This window comes from Mirounga angustirostris, unplaced genomic scaffold (assembly GCF_029215605.1).
Source record: "Mirounga angustirostris isolate CCGP_5_RB_7025 unplaced genomic scaffold, mMirAng1.0.hap1 SCAF_3, whole genome shotgun sequence".
Lineage (NCBI taxonomy): Eukaryota > Metazoa > Chordata > Mammalia > Carnivora > Phocidae > Mirounga > Mirounga angustirostris.
The window spans coordinates 163,699,563-163,723,672 of record NW_026991711.1 but is presented as its reverse complement, the minus strand read 5'-3'; the positions used below and the strand labels follow the sequence as shown (position 1 = coordinate 163,723,672).

General features: G+C 36.0%; 1 protein-coding gene across 1 annotated transcript in view; it reads left to right on the top strand.

Moving 5' to 3' along the window:
- Positions 1 to 24,110, top strand: part of RAPH1 (Ras association (RalGDS/AF-6) and pleckstrin homology domains 1) — a 93,707-nt gene that overhangs the window by 21,248 nt on the left and 48,349 nt on the right. The window contains 3 exon segments of the mRNA XM_045868159.3: positions 12,406 to 12,525; positions 16,802 to 16,907; positions 17,745 to 18,247. Of these exon segments, the coding sequence (XP_045724115.1) occupies positions 12,406 to 12,525; positions 16,802 to 16,907; positions 17,745 to 18,247 (729 nt within the window).

Sequence of the window (24,110 nt, the reverse complement as noted above, 5' to 3'; positions counted from 1 at the left end):
ATTCTCTTCTCTCTGATCTGTGCATGTCTGATTCCTTCTTGTCACTCATATCTCAGTTTACATATCACTACTTAAAGAGGCCTTCTCTGTACATCCAGTCTAAAACAGCTACTCTGTCACTTTCCATACAATCCTAATTTAATTACCACCACAGTTGTCATGGGTCTTACTTGTTTTGTTTTTGTTGTTTAATATTTCTCTACCTTGACTAGAATCTAAGTTTATTGTTAGCAGATCCCTTGTTTGTCACCTTTGTAACTATAACCTGAACTTCCAGAACAGTGTTTGGCACATAGTGTGTGCTTAATGTATATTTGTTGAATAAATATTGAATGAAAATGCTTGCTTTGATGGCTCCTGCTCTGGTTCATCTCCCTGTTTCTACCTGTTTCTGTCTTCCAGAAATTTGCCAGAATCTCTGATCTTTGGATGCTTTTGCCATCTCTAGTTTCATTGCCTTTGAGTTTATTCCCTTTTGTAATTGTTTACTGTCATTTTAGTGGGATTTTAGGGAGAGAGAGAAATGTATTCTCTGGTTCTTTTGACAGGTTGAGATGTTGCAGTCAGGTTGAAAACATGAACAAAGACCAAGTTAAGAAAGCTCGGCTTGTTTTTTGAGAATACCTAAGTAGTTTAGGTTGTTTGAAGGGTAGAAGATAAGGTTGAAAATTCGGGTTGAGGCCATGTCAGAGAGGGTGTGAAATCATTTGGTGAAGAGTTTGTACTTAATTCAGAATGTCATGGGGAACCCTTGTCGGTGTTTGAGCAGAATCATGGCATGAAAAAAGTTTTTAAGGAAGATTAGTTTGACAGTGATGGATTATGAAAAGATAGGTAAGTTAGGAAGTTGCTAGTATAATCTGAGGACAGTATAGTATGGATCTGAGCCAAGACAGTAGTCACTAAAATAAGAAAGAGGGCAAAGGCACAGAAAAATAGTTGAGCCTTCTGGTGCTGACATTGATGAATTGCTCTGTGATAATTACAGTGTGATGTGACTTTTATTTAGATGGATTGTTTGATTGTATGGGGGACTAAATTGAATGTATCTTCTATCAGCAATGTGTTATAAGTGCCTTTCCTAGGATTTTTATGTTTATGAGATAGATGAAACAAAGCAGACATTTCAGCTTTGTTGGATAGGGGATATTTGGTCAACTCTGGCACTTGCCATCTGGATGTTAGGCAAGAGGTCAGGGAATATTTAATGAATAATGCAAGGTACAAGTGTCTTATTCCATTTGTTCTCACATTTAATAACAAAATTCTTAAAGCAACTTGAAAACCCATCTTGAAGTCTTTATTTAGCTTAAGCCTTCTTATTTGATTAAATACAGTTGACCTTTGAACAATGCAGGGACTAGGGGTGCCGACGCCAGTGCAGTGAAAAGTCTGAGTATAACTTTTGACTCCCCCAAAATGTAACTAATGGCCTACTATTGACCAGAAGCCTTATCACTAATGTAAACAGTTGATTAACACACACTTTGTATGTTACTTGTATTATATACTGTATTCTTACAATAAAGTAAGCTAGAGAAAAGAAAATGTTATTAAAAAAATCATAAGGGGGGCGCCTGGGTGGCTCAGTTGGATAAGCGACTGCCTTCGGCTCAGGTCATGATCCTGGAGTCCTGGGATCGAGTCCCGCATCGGGCTCCCTGCTCAGCAGGGAGTCTGCTTCTCCCTCTGACCCTCCCCCCTCTCATGCTCGCTCTATCTCATTCTCTGTCTCAAAAAAAAAAAAAAAATCATAAGGAAGAAAAAATACATTTATAATACCGTATTTATCTTAAAAATCTGTATAAAAATGGACCCACTCAGTTCAACCTGTGTTGTTCACGGGTCAAGTATACTAGTTTTTGATTTAGAATGAATTCTGATTTCTTCCTGACCTGGTGTGACATTAACCAATTTTTTTTTTTTACTCAGTTACTTGGTTTTTTCATCTGAAGGTTAGAAATGATTGTCTTTGCCTCTGTGAAAGAATTATCTGATGAGTAGTTATTTTTCTAAAGTGGTAAGCTTTTATTTGCATTAAAACTAATTTTATGATGACCAGAATAAGCCAAAAACGTTAACTGAGTAAACAGGCAAATGCAATTTAGGAATGGTAATACATGCATACAATAATAAAAATCATGTGTTGGAGAAATATGCAGTTGTTTTTCAGGGACCTTAAACTGCATTATTTTATTTGGTAAGAATGTTTTTCAGCCTGTATGGTTTTTTTTTCCGGTTTATTTCTGAATTTTAAATGATGCATTAGTTGACATACTGTGTTTTCCTAACTAAACTACAATTTCCTGAGGGCAGACTTTATCTCCCCTTCCACCCTCCCTCCCTCTCTCTCTTTCTAAATTTATTTTCGTATAATTTGAAACTTACAGAAAAGTTGTAAGAAGAGTATAAACAACTCCCACATTCCCTCCTAGATTCACTTATTGTTTACTTTTTGTCTAATTATTATTCCTCTCTCCCTTCTGAGCCATTTGAAAGTGAGTTGCAGACATTGTGCCCTTTATGACTAAATTCTTCAGTGCATGTTTCCTAAGGGCACAGATACTGTCTTACATAACTACAATGGTATTATCAAAATTAGGAAATATAACATCGCTATAATACTGTGATCTAACCCACAGCCCTGGTCAAATTTTGGCAATTGTCCCAATAATGTTCTTTATAGCTATGTTTATATGTTTACGTATTTTCTCCGGGTCCAAGATCCAGTCCAGGATCAAGCATTGCATTTAGTTGGCATGTCTCTTTGGTTTCCTTTAAACTGGAACACATCCTCAGCCTTTTTGTTCTTGACCTTTGCGTTTTTTAACCATAGGCTAGTTATTTTGTAAAATGTCTTATGATTTGATTCAGGTAATGTATTTTGTCAGGAATACCACAAAATGATAATGTATCTTCTCAGTGCATAATTTCTCAGGAAGTATGTGATGTGGGTTTGCCCCAATTAAATTTTATCACTTGGTTAAGGCAGTGTCACCCAGTAATTTGTGGGGAGATATTTTGACAATTTGTAAATAGTCTTATCAAATTTTTACCCATAAGGTTTAGCGTCTATCAATGATTCTTACCTGAATCAGTTATTACAATGGTTGCAAATGGTGATCTTATGTCATTTCATCTGTATTAATTCATTGGCATCCTATGAGGAAGAGCTTTCTTTCCCATGTATTTATTTATATCAGTATGGGTTCATGGATTCTTATTTTATTCAATGGGTTATCGTTTCTTCCTGTCATAAATGATTTTGATGCTTAAATTGTCCCATATTAGGCTCTATGGATCTCCTTCAAGCTGGTTTCTATGTCCTTATGACATGTCCCCATCTTTATTGAGCACTTTCTAGCACAAGAAGATATTCTAGGATCTCATCTTATTTTTCCCCAACCCCAATGCTTGAATCATTACTCCAAGGGTTCCTGGTTACTTTTTAGGTAGAATATGTATTTAGAAACCAAAAACTGGGTGCTAGGTATGGTAATTGCTACTGGAGTGTCATTGCTACTAGGCCCTTTGAGTGGACCTACCTACAAACACACATGAACATATATCTATCTTTATTTCTACCCCTCCTGTATTTCCTCTATCTCTTTGAAACCTTGAGTTCATAATGATGATTCAAAATATAGCCCAGATGGCTCCTAAGCCACATGCTACTACTGTCTAGCACTCTCCCTCCAGTTGAAGCTGGAGAGTACATGCACAATATCAGCTATCTCCATAGATAACTGGTATGTAGGTAGTATAGCCAGAAAAGTCCCAAGTGTGGAGCAGAATAAGCAAGATGAACATCTCTGGAAGCAGTCATGGAAGCCCCATTTCTACAGATAACTTATAGTGACTGTATGTGTTTCCTAGGACTGCTATAACAACTCACCACACTGGGTGGTTTAAAACAACAGAAATGTATTCTCTCACAGTTCTTGAACTTGAAAAGGTGGAATATAAACAAAAGAATATTACACTTACTAGTATTATTTGTTTTTGTTTATTGGTTCATTGGGTTTTTTTTTTTAGTTGCTCTGTGATTTCAGATTATGGTTTATGCTATATTGTGTAATTCATAATTATAAGATTGATCATTAGAACTTCTTATTTATTAGGAATGTTAGGAGTTTCTTTGTAGACCATTGAACTTAGATTGGTTTTTCCACTTTAGATAAGGCGTTCCTGTTTGGGGTTTAATAGATTAGCAATATCCAATATTATGAAAAATCCAATGTAAATAAAGAAACAGATATGGTTCATTATTCTGTGAAAGGAATTCCTTTGCCGGGGGTGCATTCAAGTGCTTGATAAAGAAAACATTAACAAATCACCTTGATTTGATTTATCTTGTTTGTTTTTATGCTTCCTTATGTGATCTTTAGTAATCTTAGAGTTAATGTACATGATAATGAACAGGATGTGTTAGTTACATCTTGGGTTGTCAAAAACTGAAACACAAATAAAGGAGTTAGCATAAGGGGTGAATCACCTCCCCTAGTATTTCTTTTTCCTCTGGGTAAGGAAAGATGGCCAGCCCACAAATAGTACACCTCTCTTGTTTGCTAGGGAGGTTTCGTTCCATGTAGAAACTACAAACCTTAGTTATGTCAGCTCACTCCCAGAGGACTAGGCCATACAAGTTTCCTGGTGGCCAGTTTACTCAGATTGCTCCTGTGAAGCCTTGGAATAACAAGTTGCTTCCTTCTCAGTCCTCTTTCAACACTTCAGAGACCATAGTTTCCTTTAAATTTGCTTCATGCACAGGCCTACAAAAGGAACTTTTTTCTTAGAGAATTTTTTAATCAAGATACTTCAGTGTTTACCATCTCTCCCACAGTTAGGATTAATGTTCTTTGTAATCATAGAATGTATTTTTTTGCCTTCTTTGTATCCTGTACAATACTTGACATAATGCTGTTTGTAGGCAAGTGTTAGAGCCTAAGTAAAACTTGGGCCATTTCTGTGGAGGACCACTAACCTTAACAGAGAAAACTTCAGTGATCGATTTACAAAAAGCATCTTTTGACTTTTTTTTTTTTACTTAAATGCTCTATAAATTAATCAAATACAAAGTGATGTTTATTTAAGAATAGGCACACAATGCAAAAGGATCCTCAGAAAAAGAACCTGGTGTATATATAGAACATAAATATATAAATTTAAAAGAATTAAATTTTGGGAAAAATCAATTTACGGTTCTCTAATGCCAAACTAAGCTACCTATGTTAAATGTAATAACTACAGAAAAGAATGACTAATAAAATAAAACTAAAAATTTACAAAAACATTTATCTGATTTCTGAGTCAAGAAGAATTTACTGACCAAAACAGTGCAACAGTTGGCCCGGAAAAGAATTTACACATTTGATAACTTAAAAAAATAAAACTTTTAGCAATATCTTAAAAAAAAAAAAAAAAAGAAAAAAGACCATCCAAAATTAAAAGATAAAACCTGAGGAAAATGTTGTATATACAACACACCTAATACCTTGATTCTGTAAAGAACTCATATAAATTCAGGTGGTTCATTAAATTCCCAGTTTCCATTTGGGCAGTTTACAAATGATGCCATTTAGTTCACAGCAGAACTGTGTTCTGTGTTGAAGAGTTGTAGGTCAATAGGGAAGTAAATCAACCACACCTCTCTCTGGGTGCCCTAGTCAGATGAATAGTTAATGGCCCTTCATCCCCCACAGTTCTCACTTCATTTTATATTATATCGTGTCCTATTTCTCTCCTTTTCGTTCTCTGCTCTGACTTCCTCCCTCCTCCTTTTGATGAGTCTTCTTCCTCTTTTTGTGCCTTACTAATTTTAACAGTTTTTTTCTTACTGTTTCTTTTGTCTGATTTAGGTTTCCTTCCTCCTGCTTTATTCTGCAAGAGTTGTATCTTGCACAGTTGGGGGCACTCCTTGAACCTGGAAGTCTTTATAGCCAGCCTCCCTTCTCTAATGCCTGTTTTTCTTTGGAATTATCAGAGTAGAGCAGCATAGGAATTTTTTCAAAAACTGTTTTTGTGATAGAGTTACTGAAACATAACTGGGCATAAAGAACTAAAAATTATATCTAAATGAATAACTCTCAGAAGAAGCATGGAACTGTGGTAATGAGGGTATGTTGATGAAGGGATCTTGTCACTGCCTAATTTCTTAATGGGCTTTGGGAGTACATGTCTTATTTTGCCTTTAGCCAAATTGTGGTTGTGTGAAACTGCATTAATTTTGTCTTGCAAGTCCTCCCAGTAATTATAACACAACACACTGCAGCAGTTGTCAGACTTCAGTAGGCATAAGGAATACCTGGGGTGACTTGTTAAAAATGTCCCAGGACCCTGGAAATTAGTATTTGGTAGATCTTGAACAGGCCATTTTTAAAAATGACTTTACAAGAAGCACCCCAGATAATTTTGATGTAGGTCCTTAGTAGACCACAGTTGGGAATACCTTGCCATACAGCATCAAGGCCAAACTCTTTGATATGGCTTATAATTTTGCCCCTAATTCCTCTCCAGCCCCATTTTTCCATGGGTCTACACCACACATCTTATGCATTAGAAATGTTAAGTCATTAGAGTTCTCAACATGTCTTACTTTGTCACAGCTTTATACCCTTCCACATTACTGGTTCCTCCACCTAAAACAGCCTTCCCTTTCTCTGCCTTGCACATTCATTCTTCAGGTCTGGACTGAAGCATCATCCCTTTCTTCTCTCAAACTAAGTTGAACCACAGTCACATAACATACCTCTGTTAAAGCACTTAACACTGTTTTATCATTGTTGGTTCCCTTGTCTGTCCCCTACTAGATTATATATTCCTTTTTTTTTTTTAGAGAGAGAGAGCACAAGCAGGGGGAGCAGCCGGCAGAGGGAGAAGCAGGCTCCCTACTGAGCAAGGAGCCCGATGGGAGGACTTAATCCCAGGACCCTGCCTGAGCCACCCAATCCCTAGATTATATATTCCTTAAAGACAGAGCCTATCATGTCCATCTCTATTCCCCCAGTTTCTGGCACATAGTAGATGTACAGCAAATATTAAATCAAAGCTTCTCTTGCCTCTTTGGAACATTGAGCCTGTTAGACCCAGAGAAATGCTATAGTGGCAGCTTTGCACCTCCTCCTGAATTCTCAGTTTCCATGTGGTTTTAAGTATACTTATTTTTACAAAAAAATATTTTTGAATTGTTAAAGGAACAAAAGGAGTTCAGTAATAAATAAGGCACCCTCATTCATTACCATGTATTTTTCTTGCCACTCTCTAGGTGACTTGTGTAAGTTGTAGTTCCTTTGAGGACTTCAATTTCCATTTCTATAATTATCTCTACATAATATTTACAGTAGCCTTCTATTGGTCTTTCTCTTCTCTAGTAACTCTTACACAGGTATTGTGTCCTCTGACTAAAATAGTATTTCTCTCCCTACCCCTTCACTTCTATGTTTAAAAATATGGTTGCCTTCTGGGGAAGAGAATAGACTTGGCTTTCAAGGTTATCTATATGACCTTAGTCCTTGACTTTTAAATCTCACTTTTTCCTCTTGTCTTATTTGAGTCAATCTCATGACAGTTTTATAAACACAGATTTTCTCCTTTGCTCTTTATAATTTCCCCTACCTGGAATATATACTCTAAGCCCAGCCTTCTTGATAAATGTCACCATTCTGTCTCACAGTGAGGAAAGTGAATAGTAAACCAAAATATCTCCCAAGAGGAAGACTAATAGGGAAAATATGCTTGAATGAGTAACTTCATAGAAAATATAGTGGAGGGCGCCTGGGTGGCTCAGTCGTTAAGCGTCTGCCTTCGGCTCAGGTCATGAGACCGGGGTCCTGGGATCGAGCCCCGCATCGGGCTCCCTGCTCCGCAGGAAGCCTGCTTCTCCCTCTCCCACTCCCCCTGCTTGTGTTCCCTCTCTCGCTCTCTCTCTCTCTGTCAAATAAATAAAATCTTAAAAAAATATATATATATAGTGGAAATAATACTGTTTCATACTAAAGCATACTAAATGGATAGTTTTGTTATATGTAGTGGAGCTTTTTTTTTTTTTAAAGATTTTATTCATTTATTAGAGAGAGAGATCACAAGTAGGCAGACAGGCAGGCAGAGGGAGAGGGAGAAGCAGGCTCCCTGCTGAGCATGGAGCCTGATGTGGGGGCTCCATCCCAGGACAATCCCTGGATGCTGGGATCATGACCTGAGCCTAAGGCAGACGCTTAACCGAATGAGCCACCCAGGCACCCCGCCATATGTAAGCTTTAACCTGTAATATTGAAGCACAATTATTGAATGTTAGTGTGAAATGAAACCAACCAGCGTATAAACAGTGGAGGATCATTCCACCTTTATTTCTGTTTTTACTTTATGAAAAAAATAAATGTAAATTAGTTTAAAATATTAGTTCAGTCATTATTCCCTGCAATCTGTGATTATTCTGTAATAAACATATGATTTTGAAATAATCAGGCTAACTAAACCTTCTCATTACCTGAGTCCTAATAACCCTTCCTCATTTTTTTTCCAGTTGGATATTTACTGGCATCCCTCAGTCTATCTTCAAAACAGAATTTACACCCTCTCCACTCCCACCCTGCTCCAAGGAACAATAGGCAGGACAGTGTGGCTTGAAGGAAGAGTGGGACGAAAGATCAGAGAGGTCCCTGAAGGCCGGGATCACCCAGGGCTTTCTTGATCTGCCACTGACGTGGATTTTATTCTATATTCATTAAGTGTGCCCTTTGGGGAATAAACCTTTTCATTTGTGTTAGGGTACATTTATTCTTTCAGGACATAGTTTTCCTCAGATGTAATGGAGCAGAGAATTAAAGTGAAACTTTAATATATCCCCCCCCCCTCCAAAAGTACCTAATCTAAAAGTAAAAGAATAATTTAATAGTATTTGGTCTAGTATGTATTATAGTTTCTTTGGGCCTATTTCCACATTATTAAGGAAAAGCATCACATTAGAAGCTATTCTTTTAAATCCAAATTATTTTAAAAATAAGATTCATAAGTTCTATTTTCTTTTCCTTAATTTTTTTTTTCCCTTTGGAGGGACAGTTGACTATTGTATTATTTTATTTGCAGTTTCTGCTGTTGTCATTTCTAGTCGGGGCGTTATGCTGGGGAAATTCAGATTTAGAATTGTGATCCAATTGGAGACAGGCATCAATATATAATAGAGGATGAATTTCTGTACCAGATTTGCTGACTTTAACAGTACAGAGCCTATAAGAAAATTTTGGGGGGTGCTCTCATTTGGTGTGTGTAATAATCAGAAATGATGCCATTTCTGGGTGTAGGAGAATAAGGATCAACTTCAGCTTCTAGAGAAGGAAGAATGCTGTTTTAGGGTGTAGATCTGTTTAGAAATGTTGTAGGACCTAAGTTTTTTGGAAAAGTCTCTGAATAAGTGTCTTAATTTTTTTTTTAAGATTTTTTTTTTTTTAATTTGAGAGAGAGAGAGAGAGAGAGCACATGAGAGGGGGGAGGGTCAGAGGGAGAAGCAGACTCCCTGCTGAGCAGGGAGACTGATGCGGGACTTGATCCCGGGACTCTGGGATCGTGACCTGAGCCAAAGGCAGTCGCTCAACCAACTGAGCCACCCAGGTGCCCCATAAGTGTCTTAATTTTTATAAAATAACCCACATGGTGACAAATTCAAGGATGGAAAAAATTGGCAAAGATTACATAAATAGTAAAAGTCAAATAGTTGCTTCAGAATTTCCATTTATTTTATGACTCTCGGTTATTACTCCCTAGCCATATTTTCCTCTACTTTGATCTGCAGTAGTCTAGATAAAATAAAACTATTAATGAAAATATTTAAAGAGATACTTAAAAATCCAAATAATTATTGGGTTTGAATAGGAAAAGCTCAAAAAACCCAGCAGTCTTTGATGTGGAGTCTATAGTTCCATTTTAGCACCGTAATAATTTAAAAAACCCATTCATTTTGAACTGTTTTGCTTATGCTCTGAAAAACTATATGCAAAATTATATTCCTATTTCATTCTTTCCAGTATAACTTCCTTATGGGCAATTATAATATGTGCTCAGAAGGGAAGTGCAGGCATAAGTATCATTATCTCAAAGCAGAATTCCTCCTAGAATATTTTAGCTTCTGGGTTATTCCAGTGTGTTTAGTTTTAAAGATTAGGGAGGAAGAGGAAGTTGACTTTTAAAATTCCCAGTTCTGTTGTTTGTTGGCCTTCATTACGAAGACTGGGTATTCCTACTCCTAGATATTCTCAAACTAGCAACTATGATTTGAGTAATTAAGTTACCTGGTCAGATGAGGGGGTTTTTTTTGTACTAACATTTTGTTTTCCTGGGTAGAACAATGAAGTATGATATCAGGTTTCTATTGAGATAGTTCTGTAAATAGTTCATTAATGAATAAAAATCCTAGAACTAGTATTAACACAAATGAATGATAAAAACCAAATCTCTTTAAGAGTCAAATGTATGATTTGGGGAATTGGTGGATATATTTTCCATCTGTCAAGAGAATTCCCTGATTTATACATGCTTTGAGAGAGAAATTAAGAAATGAAAATTAACATTTTACATTAGAGATATTAATAAACTGTGATCCTTTGTAGTATTAAGTTTAAGAAAATTATTTCCCTTAAGTGATTAAATGGGATATGATCTGATTTTCCATATCGTTAGAATTAAGTTCAGTTTGATTTTTTTTTTTTTTTGAAGATTTTATTTATATGTTAGACAGAGAGCACAAGCAGGGGGAGTGACAGGCAGAGGAAGAAGCAAGCTCCCCACTGAGCAAGGAGCCCGATGTGGGACTTCATCCCAGGACCCCAGGATCATGACCTGAGCCAAAGGCAGACGCTTAACTAACTGAGCCACCTAAGTGTCCCAGTTCAGATTGATTTTGCAACACTATTTGACCCGTTCTGCAAAATTTTATATAGTAAAATAAGGTTTAACATTTAGCTTCATGACATCCCGTTAGATAATTAAATTCCTCACATAGCTCATAACCACATTTTAAGGATCACAATTACTTTTGTTGATTGTTGCTTTGGAGGTGTAATATGTGTACAAATTCTTATTTAAGGTTAAGGATATCTTTAATCTCTGAGGAATTGTTTAAACCAATAGGCAGGTAGTATTCCAAATATTGCCTAGATCCACTGGAACAAAATTTGTGTTTCAGAAATGTGAGTCAAGAGCATGGAATGTAGAATGATGATATTCATTGTGTCCTTGGGAAAGTTAATAGGTATTATTTCAAGTTGAAGGGAAAGGATTTGTGGTCAGATTACTTTGGAATATGTTGGTTTAAGCAAAGGTAGGCTTTACTAAAGATTTCTCAGAGAGAGACAAACCAAGAAACAGACTCTTAGCTATAGAGAACAAACTGATAGTTACCAGAGGGGAGGTGGGTGAGGGGATGGGTGAAAGAGGTGATGGGGATTAAGGAGTGCACTTGTTATGATGAGCACTGGGTGATGTATGGAATTGTTGAATCACTACATTGTATGCCTGTAACTAATATAATACTGTCTGTTAACTATACTGGAATTTTAAAAAAGATTCTCAGGGATTGTCTTTAATATTGAAATATATTAATCAGATTAATCTTACTTTAAGAACTTTAAGTATCTGGTCATTCACTGATCTTACTTTGTTTTGTGTAATCTTTTCTTCCCTTCACAAAACAATATGCAGGTTCCATGTCAGACAACACATTATTAATGAGAAGAAAGAAAATAATCTCTTCTTTCAAGGATTTATACTTGAAAAGTCACCACATATAGGAAATTTTGTATTTGAATTTAAAGTTTTCAATTCTGGTTTTCTAAAGTTTATTTCAGTTCTGGTTCCTTGGATTTTGTCAGAACTGATGAGAAAGTAAGGTAGAAAGAACACTATAAGAGGAGGAACTAATTCAACAGACTAAACTAGATTAAAAATTTTGTCTTTTCTCTGAAGTGCTTTTTGGACTAAGGTTTTGCAAGTTATACTTATTTGTATGTAAATAGATTGTTACAGAGTAAGTGAGATAATAATGTGCTGGATTGAAGTCTTGAAATTATTTGTAGTTTTTGGGGTGTTAACAGGATCTGTTAGTGGAGAAAACTGCACTACTATAATATCCTCTGATTAATGGGAGGGCTCTGCAATTTTAAAATTATTGTTACTTGCGATTCTGGTCAAAATCTGATACATTCTTTTCTTTCACAATTTCCTAAAAATTTGAGACTTAATTACTCATTTCTACTCACTTGTCAGCGTTGTCTCCATTAAGACTTCTAATTTCCTTGCATAATATAATCTCTAGTTTGGAAGGTTTCACTCCAGAGAGTTACAATATACATGTGCTGCATAATTTTTCAAGTTTAACCTGTTAAACTTCATTCTACCCAAATGTCTGTATTTCAGATGGATCAGTTATCAGATGAAGAAATTGACCATGGTGCTGAAGAAGACAGTGATAAGGAAGATCAGGACCTGGACAAAATGTTTGGAGCCTGGCTAGGGGAGCTAGACAAACTCACTCAGGTCAGAAATAGTGGCTTGAAAAATTGTTCGAAGATTTTAAATCATCACTGTGTGCTAAAAGTTTACTGTGTACACATAGGGATATGGATATAGGTTCCATTTTTAAATACTGCTGTAAAGGAAAAATGTCCAAAACGTTAACAGGTAAATGAATGGTAACTCTAGAACATGAAGTATTATCTTATGTGGTTATTTAAAGGAGTCTAAAAACAAAAAAATACCTGTGACAAGAGATTCTGTTCCTCTAGAGGGATTATTTAAAATCTGTTTTGTAAACTGAGACTGCTGGCTAAAAAGGTTTAAAACCCAAAATCTAAAAGTCTAAATTCTAGCAAATCCTATTCCATAACTTAATAAATGTGAATATTTACTACATTTTACAACATAAGTAATATCCTCACATGCAAGTATTTTCTATTACATAATTCTAGAATACTTACAAAATTTCATTTCTGGCTGCATTTTAAAACTATGGCAAAGCTTTTTTTATCTTGTTTTATTGGATCTTAGGTTTAAAAAAGATGGAATAGTAACTCTACACTATTTCACTGCCGATGGCTTTTCTACTGGTTTGGTACTTATATTCTTCCCAGTATTTTAAATTCCTTGCCTTATAATGTGAAGAGTCACTCACCAAAAATGTTGGCTTATAAACTAATGCTGTGACTGTTTTTTGTTTTTTTTTTAAGTTGTATAAATCTGTCTTTAGAGACAAAACAGATTAACCATTGTGTAATGGTGGCTCACTGCTAACAAGTTGCTTTTTAACACTTCATATGTTTTCAAAAAATATTTTATGTACTTTATTAGTGGCTAAAACCTCAAGTTTGTTTGTTTTGTTATTTTAGTTTACTACGAAGTGTCATCTGTGCATCCACCCATATCACACATACCATGTTAATGGGATTTTCAACTTTATATTAAATTGAGTTTACATTTTAAGTGGTTGGTGAATCTTTTAAAATCATTGTAAAGTTTTTTTGTGTGTGTACATTTTCCTGGAAGAAGGTTCAGAGCTTTTACCAAATTCTCATGATAATTGCCCCCCACCAAAAAAAGTTTAAAAACCACCCACCTAGGTTACCAATTTCTTGGTGTTAAGGGGTATTTCTTACTATTTCTTTTGTTCCCCCAGCACTGTGGGCACAGCAGATAATTATAACAAGTATGTTTATTTGAACTGGTAAATAGATAGACTCTTAATATGTCCTCAATTATATTCAAGTTATTTTACAGAAAATATTAAACCTACCTATTATTTTTCATTTCCACTGAGAGAAGCATTAGGACTTAAATTGCAGCAGAAGAACAGGATTTGAGGTTGAAGAATTTCCTATTTTGTGAAACTTTGAAGAAAGGCAGTGAATGATTGTGGATCCCCTTCATATGATAGCTTCAAAAACTGGTTGGACACTATCTGAATGGATTCCTTTTATCTTGAGACAAATGAATAAAGAAGGCACCAATGTAATCTAATTCGATGATTCTACAGACTATCCAGGATTCTTTTTTATTTGAAATCAATTTGATAATTATAAATAGAAATGAAAGTTTTAAAAGGCTATTCTTAATATTTGTAAATTTATTTAGACACCAACTACAGACCTTTTCCCTGAATTTCTCTGTTATAAGCATCTTATATTCCTTATTGTAGAAAGGTTAGAGAGGAAAAGTGTCATTTAAAAAGGTAGTGAGATAACTTACAAGATATTCTGTCCTGAATCTACAGTATAATTCTAGACTTATCATAGGCAGTATCACAGCTGGGTTACAGTTTGTCCTCATCTTAATAGAGCTTGAGAAGAACAAGGATATTCCATCATTGTCTGAAGTTGTAGCCACTCTCTGTTAAGATCTTGGGTCTTGGGACTTCCAGGGAAGTTGGCAGAGTAGGAGGATTCTCACCTCACTTTGTATCTCATGAATACAGCTAGATAATCCCCACATCAATGTAATAACCCAGAAAATGACCTAAAGACTGGGAGAACAAACTTTCCACAGCTAAATGTAGAGAAGAAGCCACATCCAAGAGAGGAGGAAGGACAAAGACACGAAGGAGGGGCATCCTGGGCACAGAGAGGGAAGAGAAACAGACTCAGACAAGGGAGCCTGCATGGGGAAGGTGTATCCCCATAACATTTGGCTTTGAAAACTAGCAGGGCTGAATTTCCCTTTGTTCTTACAGTCAGTGGGACTTAACACCTGGAACTTTAACAATCAGTGGGGTTGGAACAGGACACAGTCACAGCAAGAGAGCTAAATAAAACAGGTAAATAATATGACTGATAGAGAGTTTAAAGCAGTGGTCATAGAGATACTCACTGGACTTGAGAAAAGAATGGAGGATCTCAGTGAGATCCTCAACAAAGAGATAGAAAAAATAAAAACCAATCAGAGATGAAGAATCCAATAACTGAAATGTAAGATATATGGAATAAATAGTAGACTAGAAGCAGTAGAACAGATCAGTTACCTGGAGGACAGAATAATAGAAATCAATCAAGCTGAATAGAAGAGAGAAAAAGTAATAATACAAAATGAAAATAGACTTCGGGAACTCAGTGACACCATCAAGTATAGTAACATTGCATTTTAGGGATCCCAGAAGAAGAGAAAGGGGGGCAGAAAACTTATTTGAAGAAATAATAGCTGAAAACTTTTAAAATCTGGGGAAGGAAACAAAATCCAGTCTAGGAGGCACAAAGAGCCCCAACAAAGTTAATCCAAGGAGGTCCACACCAAGATACATAGTAATTAAAATTGCAAAAAGTAGCGATAAAGACAGAATTTGAAAAGCAGCAAGAGAAAACAGTTGCAAGCAAGGGAAACCCCATAAGCTGTCATCTGATTTTTCAGTGGAAACTTTGTAGGCCAGAAGGGAGTGGCATGATATGTTCAAAGTGCTGAAAGAAAAAAACCCACAACCAAGAATACTCTATCCAGCAAGGCTGTCATTCAGAATAGAAGGGGAGATAAAGAGTTGCCCAGACAAAAGTTAAAGGAATTCATGACCATTAAGCAGGCCTGTAAGAAATATTAAAGGGGACTCTCTGAGTGGAAAACCATAAATAAGAGTAAGAAAAGTAGGAAACACAAAAGCAGTAAAATAAGTATATTTCTAAAAATCAATCAAGGGATTCACAAAGTAAAAGGATGTAAAGTATGGCACCATATACCTAAATCATGAGGGGGAAAGAAGTAAAGAGTGGGTTCAAACTTAAGTGACCATCAACTTAAAATAGACTGCTATATGCAGATGTTATATACAAACCTAATATACAAATTAAAAACCAGTAATAGGTAGGCAAAGAATAAAAAGAAAGGGATCCAGGGCAGGCACCTGGGTGTCTCAGTCAGTTTAGCATCTGCCTTCAGCTCAGGTCACGATCCCAGGGTCCTGGGATTGAGCCCCGCATCAGGCTCCTTGCTCAGCGAGGAGCCTCCTTCTCCCTCTCCCTCTGCCTGCAGCTCCCCCTGCTTGTGCTGTCTTTCTCTCTGTCAAATAAATAAATAAAATCTGAAAAAAAAAAAAGAGAGAGAAAGGGATCCAAGTATATCGTTAAAGAAAGCCAAAAACAAAACAAAACAAAACAAAAAAAACACCAAAAAACAGGCTGTAAACTATAGAGAACAAATTGATGGTTAACAGAAGGCAGGGGGAATGGTATGAGCACTGAATAATGTATAGAATTGTGGAATCAGTGTATTGTACACCTGAAATTAATATAGTAGTATAAATTAACTAGAATTAAGATAAAAAAAATTTTAATAAAATACATAAATACAAAGAAAAAAACTGATCTTGGATCTACACATTTTTTTTTTTTTTTTTTGGATCTACACATTTTGAGTCCAGAATTATGCCTTATCTTCAGGGTACTTCATGCCAAGAATGAGACTATGCTAGACCAAAAACAAATCCCTCTGAGGAAAGAGATAACAGAATCTTACCTTGCCCATATTCATATATTTAGCTAATAGTGAATTTATGTAAAATGAGCTCAGTCACTATACTTGATGTATTTGGAAAGACATTCAATCCAAACTAGGATGGTCTTAAATGCCTTAAGTAATAAGCATATTATCTAAAAATTGAAAAACTATAACCAAAATAATAAAACTATAACCAATAAAACCATCATTTTACTTGTCCTTAAAACTAGAAGGACTTTGGTTTTATTAACTATTATATGACAGTTCACCTCATCAAATAACAAGCTTTATCTTTTTTATAATTGAAGCCTAAAAATAATATGACTTATTAAACTTTCTTTAGAGTTTGGATTCTGACAAGCCCGTGGAACCAGTAAAAAGATCTCCTCTTCGTCAGGAAACAAATATGGCCAATTTTTCTTACCGCTTCTCCATATACAACTTGAATGGTAAGATGTAATTGGAAGTAAAATGTAAGATAGTATACTAAATATATATTTAGTATACTAAATTATATAATGCAGAAGCAATGCAGCTACAGTTCCAAGTAGCTCAATATAAAAACTACATGCATAACTTGAGTGAGTTCTTCTATTTCTTGGTTTGTGCATTTTATTACTAATTCAAATGATCACAGAAAAAAACTGAACTGGAACATAACTAAAATAGTTTTCTAGATACTAATAATTGACAAAGTACATACTCAAGTGGTACTTCATGACAAACCTACTTGCACTGTTGTATTTTCATTGGAATAAAGTCCAGTGAAATTACTTGTTAATTAGTTTTAAATCAGCCCCTCTGGCCTTTATTTATTGTATTCTACCTAATGAACTTTCTAATATTTGGAATTGACATCATAATCTGTAATTTTTTAGGCTTTGCATTTTTTTCTCTCTATGCTCTCAGCTCTTTAAGTATTAACAACTCTACCATGGCACTGATCATATTAATAATATAGAGCCTGTGGTGAAAAGTTGCATGGGGGATGTGGTTAAAACTATAGGACAGTATATGATTTTTGCATTATTTTTAATCTTTCAACTCATAATTTTATTCTCCACTGATTACTACAAATCTTAAAAGATGGACTAGTTGCTTCTAAAAATTTCTCTGTGAATTTAAAACAAAAAATTCTTAGAAATAATATATTCAATAGGCTTTAGGCCCAATAGGATAAATTTCTTTGCTTCTTACCCCTTCATTCATTGACAGATTTATAATAGAATGTGTAAATTCTGATTCAGTCTATCCTGGAAACGTCATGTATGTATTGTTCATTGCAGAAGCTCTGAATCAGGGAGAAACTGTGGATCTGGATGCCCTGATGGCCGATCTTTGCTCCATAGAGCAGGAGCTCAGCAGTATTGGTGCAGGAAATAGTAAGCGTCAAATCACAGAAACAAAACCCACTCAGAAATTACCTGCCAGCCGACATACATCAAAACATGGCACTTTGAAAGGATTGTCTTCATCTAACAGGATAACTAAACCATCACATGCCAACTACTCCCTGGATGACATCACTGCACAGTTAGAACAGGCTTCCTTGAGCATGGATGAGGCTGCTCAGCAATCTGTACTAGAGGATACTAAGCCCTCAGTAACTAATCAGCACAGAAGAACAGCATCAGCAGGCACATTGAGCGATGCTGAAGTGCGCTCTATTAGTAACTCCTCTCGTTCCAGCATCACCTCTGCAACCTCCAGCATGGACTCTTTGGATATTGATAAAGTAACACGCCCTCAAGAACTGGATTTGACACATCAGGGGCAGCCAATTACTGAGGTAAGTAGATGGAACTTTTTTCCTGCTATTTTAGTATTTTAAAAAGGAGGAAATGGTATTTTTAAAATGTAGTCTTAATTAACTTTCTTATTTTTTCTACATTTAAAATTTGTCAGGATCCTTCTGAGCTAAGTTTTAAAATCACTACAGAAGGAATATATTACCAGATATAGCAATGTCACAATGATTAAGAGAGTTTCTTCATTTTATTCTTAGGCTATTTGAAGCCCTTGAATTAATACGAGTTTCACATGATTAAAAAACTTGAAGTGTGGTTTATACTTGATGACATTTTACAAACCTCTTATAATTGTTATAATAGTAATTGCTGTTTAATGTATGTTTATTATAAAACAACAACTTAAGAAAAAGATGCCTACCACTGCTATAGTCCTCCAAGATTCTATTTTATTATCAAAGAGTCAGTGTACTGTAGTGGAAAGAGCCCTTGGGCTTGGAATCAGAAAACTGGGTTCCAAGTGGTGTTCCCTTTGCCACTCACTACCCATAGGACCTTAAATGAGTTATTCAGCCTCTGTGAACATCAGTTTCTCAGAAGTAAAATGGAGCTAATAGTACATGGTCTAATCCTCATATGGTGGTTCAGATAATCAAAAGTGATAATATATGTGAACAGATCTTTAAAGGACAAAGTTCTTCTGGATGTGATGGGGTGAGGGCAAGGAAGAAATTTTTGTTAAAATAAGTTTAGCAAAAGCTGAGTTTGGTGTAGGTAAATTCTTTATTGAATATTTTTGTCAAGAAGAAGGCAGTATTGTTAACAGGGTAGCAGCAAGAAAGATCAATGTGGGTAAAATAAAGCCAGCCTTCTGTTCAGTTTATGTTTACAGTCCTCTCTACCACAGGGTAAAATAATCTGTTTATGCGTAATCATTACTAAGGTAAAATCTTGTAAAACAAGGTTTAAAGAATTACAGAGAAATTTAAAATTTACATCTATTATGCAACATTATTAATTTTTCCCCATTGATTTAATTCATAGATTAATTTCCATCAGTCAGTAACTTTTTGTACCTAATAATGTACCCAGTTTGTTCTGGGCACTGTGAAGCATAATAGAGATAAATTTGAGTTTAATTGCTTGTAAAGAAAAAGTATATCAATCTAAAAGTAAATTTTCACTTATTTAAAATGAAGCTCATGTGGTATATATTCTGTAGAGAACTCAAAAATTTATTTGTCTTATGATACCTAGGGATTATATTTAGCACCAGCTCTGTAGTATGTATCATTTATGTCTTTTAGATTTATCTGTTGGGATATGAGCAATATTTTATTAAGGATGCACTTTCTTGGTTATTCTGTGTTTTATATGTTGATATTCCTTCTTTCTAATCAGATTATTCTGAGTTGGGTCAGGATGCGTGAGGTCAGGTTAAACTAATCATTAAGGATCTTTATGTGTGTCTCATCTGTAAAAATATACTCACACAATAAAAACAAAGTAAAAAGTGAAAAGTCCTCTCCCAGCAAATTCTTTGGATGTGACCTAGTGGTATTCATGGGCAAAGATACCAGTGTTCAATAATACAATGGTTAGTGTAAGACTTCAATATAAAGTTTGGTGAGTAAACTAGGAATAAAGCAGGAAAGGAGTTAAAGTCTTCTCTGTCCGTCCTGTTCTTGTGTCTTGCCTGGATGAGTAGAAAAGTGGTTTAACCAAACCTGAAACTTGGTTTGGCATACTTTTTTATGGATTTGGTCTGTTCTTCAAATCAAGAAAAACAATTGAGGCTTACTAGATCCCAAACCCGTGTATCAAATTGTCCCTACACTCAAATACAATCTCTAAAAAATATTTTAATTACTTTTGCATATGTGGAGTTTAAAGAGTCAAATAGTTCTGTGAGACTTGTTACAGAAAATTTTGCTACACATGTGCACACACATGCCATATCCTCTCAGAGGCCAAAACTTTCTACTCTTTTAGCTGATTCTCAGGGTATTTACCTCTGTGTCATTAAATCTATATTTATATTGCTGTTTCTTTATATTTTTCCGTTGTATGTGTTATCTACTGACTTCTCACTCTGGAAGATTAGGATTTAGACAACTCCTCTCCCTTCTTCTCTCATGCTCCCCTATCCTCCCAGTATATTTTGGTTGGTTACTGTTCAGTTTTTATATTACCATGACTATGTACATGCAGTTTGGTGCTAAACTATATGCTTTTATTACATTTTCTTTCTGGGCCATTACATTTTGCTTACCTGGAATTAGTAGTTGCCTTGAGATTTAAAAATAGTTTTTTTTGTATGTTTATCACTGTTTCAACTCCAGACTTTCCCCCAGTTGATTCTCTTAGTTCAAACAAAATCAGTGTTTATTAATATCATCTTAAAATTCTTTGCTCTTTCATAGTCTTTGCTCTAGTATCATTCTTAAGTCTTTTCTCTCAGGTGTGTGAGCTTCTCCAGAGAAGATGGTTCTTTCATTCTCCTACATAGAGGGCGTATGTCGGCTGTGAGTGCTTTAGCAGCCCATTTGGGAAAGAAGGCTTGCAATGTCAGGTGGTCCTCAGTGTTGAGTATGTGAACTTCCATCTAATCCTTTTAGGTCAGGATTTCTCAACATTGACTACTAACATTTTGGCCAAATAATTCTTTGTTGTGGGAGCTGTCTTATGTATTGTAGGAAACTTAGCAGCATCACTGGCACCTATCCTATCCACAAATGCCAGTAGGACACATGCCTCCCTCAGTTGTGACAACCAGAAATGTCTCTAGACATTGCTCTATGTTCCCTGTAAGGCGAAAGTCCCCGCTCTGAGAATCACTGCTTTAAAACAGAAAGGATTATTAGCAAGTCTGAACCCCTTTTCTTCATGGGAAATGATTGTGGGTGTTTTCCTTCTCCTGGCATTTTTTTTTTTTTTTTTTTAGTAGAAACTTGACTAATAAATATAGAATGTTTCCAGGTAATATTGTTTACTATAAACTGACCCCTGATTAGTGAGTGCATATGGACCAGGAAGACTGTGAGTGAACTTAGAAGCCTATGAATAGACACGGACCTTTGTTTCCTGGTGTGAAGTTTATCAGTTTTGTAAGTGAACATAAATACATCCCTTGAGGGTTCCTGGAACCTACACTCATTGGCTGTTAAAATGGACTGCTGGTTCCTGTGGAATATGAAGTTTCCCTAAGCCAGGGTGATTTCTGTACTTACCTACATGATTTCTGTCCCTTAGAATGGTGGGTCCAGAAAAGGCTCCTGGTGGCCTATGTAGATCCTTTTTAAAGATAACATGTCTCATGCTAGCACACTTTGTCTTTCTGTAGAACTAAGTGAACTTGGTGCCAACCTGTGGTCTTTTGGGTCCTGTGAGTGACTGTCAGTCTGAACCTGAGACCACTGTTGGTCTGTGAGTAAAGGAAGGAATCTGTTAATCAACTGCTTAAGTATGCTTTCAACCAGTCAGTCCTTCTGCTTTCATTCCCACCATCACTTCTATTGCTTCTGGAGACTTTTGAGGTTATATGATGTACATTGGGGTGCCCCTCTGCTTTTCTCCAGTGCTGGCTTTAACATTCAGCTTTCCTTGGGCCTACTAAGATGGTTACCACTCAGCCATATCTAACATAATCTCCTTTTCCTGTCTGCAGTCTCTTGACATTGGAGTGCCCCAAGGTACAGTCCTGACTCCATTTCTATCTGTATCCACTCTTGTGAGCTTAAGCACTGACAACTCCCGCATTTTAATACCCTATTTCATTTATCTAAGACACACCTTTTCCCCACATTTTAATTCCTCTAAAACAATGGTTCTCAACTGGGAGCTATTTCGCCCCCCCAAAGGACATTTAGCAGTGTCTGGAGACATTTGTGGTTGTCACTGATTAAAGGGTGCTACTGACATCTAGTGGGTAGAGGCTAAGGGTACTGGTAAAACCCTCCAATGCACAGGTTAGCCACCACAACAAAGAATTATCTGACCCAAAGTTGTGCCTAAGTTGAGAGAGTATGTTTTAGAAACAGGTGGCATCTGTCACTGTCAGCGAGGTGGCAGTTCTGTGCGAAGTTTTCTTTTGACAGTTCCTGAAAAAGATCAAGAAAGTAGCAGCATTAAGTCATCTTAGATTCAAAGAAATACAGGTATCTTTTGCCAGTGTGCCTCTCCCCTGAACTCCGGGCTGACACATCCTATCTCTGATCAGTATCTCTATTTGGATGTCTAATAGGTAGCTCAAATTTAACTGGTCTAAAACCGAAGCCCTGGTCTTTTCTCCCGAACTCCTCCAAAGTCTTCTCCATCTCAGTTGATGGCTCTTCCATCCTTCCAGTGCATCAAACAAAATCCTTGGAGTCTTTGTCTACTTCTCTTTTTCTTTCCATTCCCATTCCAGTCCAGCAGCATATTCTGTTGCCTTTACCTTCAGAGTATATCCAGAATTTGATCACTTCTCACCACCTTCACGGACACCAAGCCAACATCATCTTGATGTAAATTTTTGCAATAGTCTCCCACCTGGCCATCCTATATTTACCTTCTCCTTAAGGGTCTACCATCCATACCGAAGCCAGAGTGGTCCTATTAAAAGTTAGTCAGATCTTGCCCCTCCTCTTTTCAAACCCAAAGACTTTGTATCTTACTATAAAACCAAAATCCCTGCAATGGCCTGCAGGTCCTTACAGGATTTGCTTTCCCATTATCTCTGCTTCTGTTTTCCTTTCTTTCCTCCTTCTCTTAACTTTGCCAGTCATACTGCCTCCTAGTTCTTTGCCAGACATCTGAGCCTAGTTAGAAAAATTAGTTTGAGATTGGTACTGTTCCATCTTGGGGACATGGGTAGTTAAACTGCCCATCTAAAAATGAAATAACACTGTGGCTTATCTTTTTGTCTTGTTGCTCTCTGAAAGCGAACAGGGATAGGCACAGTACAATTTCACATCAGGAAGAGTAAATCTTTTTTCTCTGCCTTTCTCTTTCCTGACTTTTCTTGAAATACTGTTTTCAGGCACTTCACATATATTGTCTCATTTAAGCCTCCCACTATCCCTTTGGTAGGGGTATTTATTCCAAAGAAGAAATTAAGTAGGTCAAGTAACTGAGAAGCCTGTATTTGAATTACGAAACTACATTTGGCCTCCCAGTTTTTATCAGTATCTTAAAAATAAAGTGAAGCTGATTGTTAAAAAATGATTATTTCCTAAATGTTAAAGAATGTTTTAGTATAAAATATTTTCTGTGGATAAGCATAAAAATGGATTATAGAATAATTTTAGTATTCTTTTGAAGTCCATCAGTGATGTTCATCTACTAAGTTTTTAAATTAGAATTCAGTGTGGTTGAAATAAATTCTAATAAGGTCTCTTTGTATCTTAACCAATGTGAGATAAATGTTGCAGCTGATTTCCTGGCATTGTTATGGTACTTTTATTCATGTTAACTGATAAAGCAATAGTTTTCAATTACGTAGAAGTTTGCAAATATAAATGGTAATTGCATGTTATAAATTTTATATAAAATAGGGTTCACTGATAAAAGGTTAATGTTAGCACATTCATTTATATTTTCTGGTGAGATTTAAACTTTAATGATTCCTCTGAATTTGGAAATTTATACATGAAAATGTACTTTTAAAATGAAAATGCTTTTAAAAGCTATTACTGTAGGGGCGCCTGGGTGGCTCAGTCATTAAGCGTCTGCCTTCAGCTCAGGTCATGATCCCAGGGTCCTGGGATTGAGCGCAGCATCAGGGTCCCTGCTCAGGGAGCCTGCTTCTCCCTCTCCCTGTTCCACTCCCCCTGCTTATATGCTCTCTCTCGCTCTGTCAAATAAATAAAAAAATCTTAAAAAAAAAAAAAAACTATTGTAGTTTATGGCAGATTCAAAAGGCTT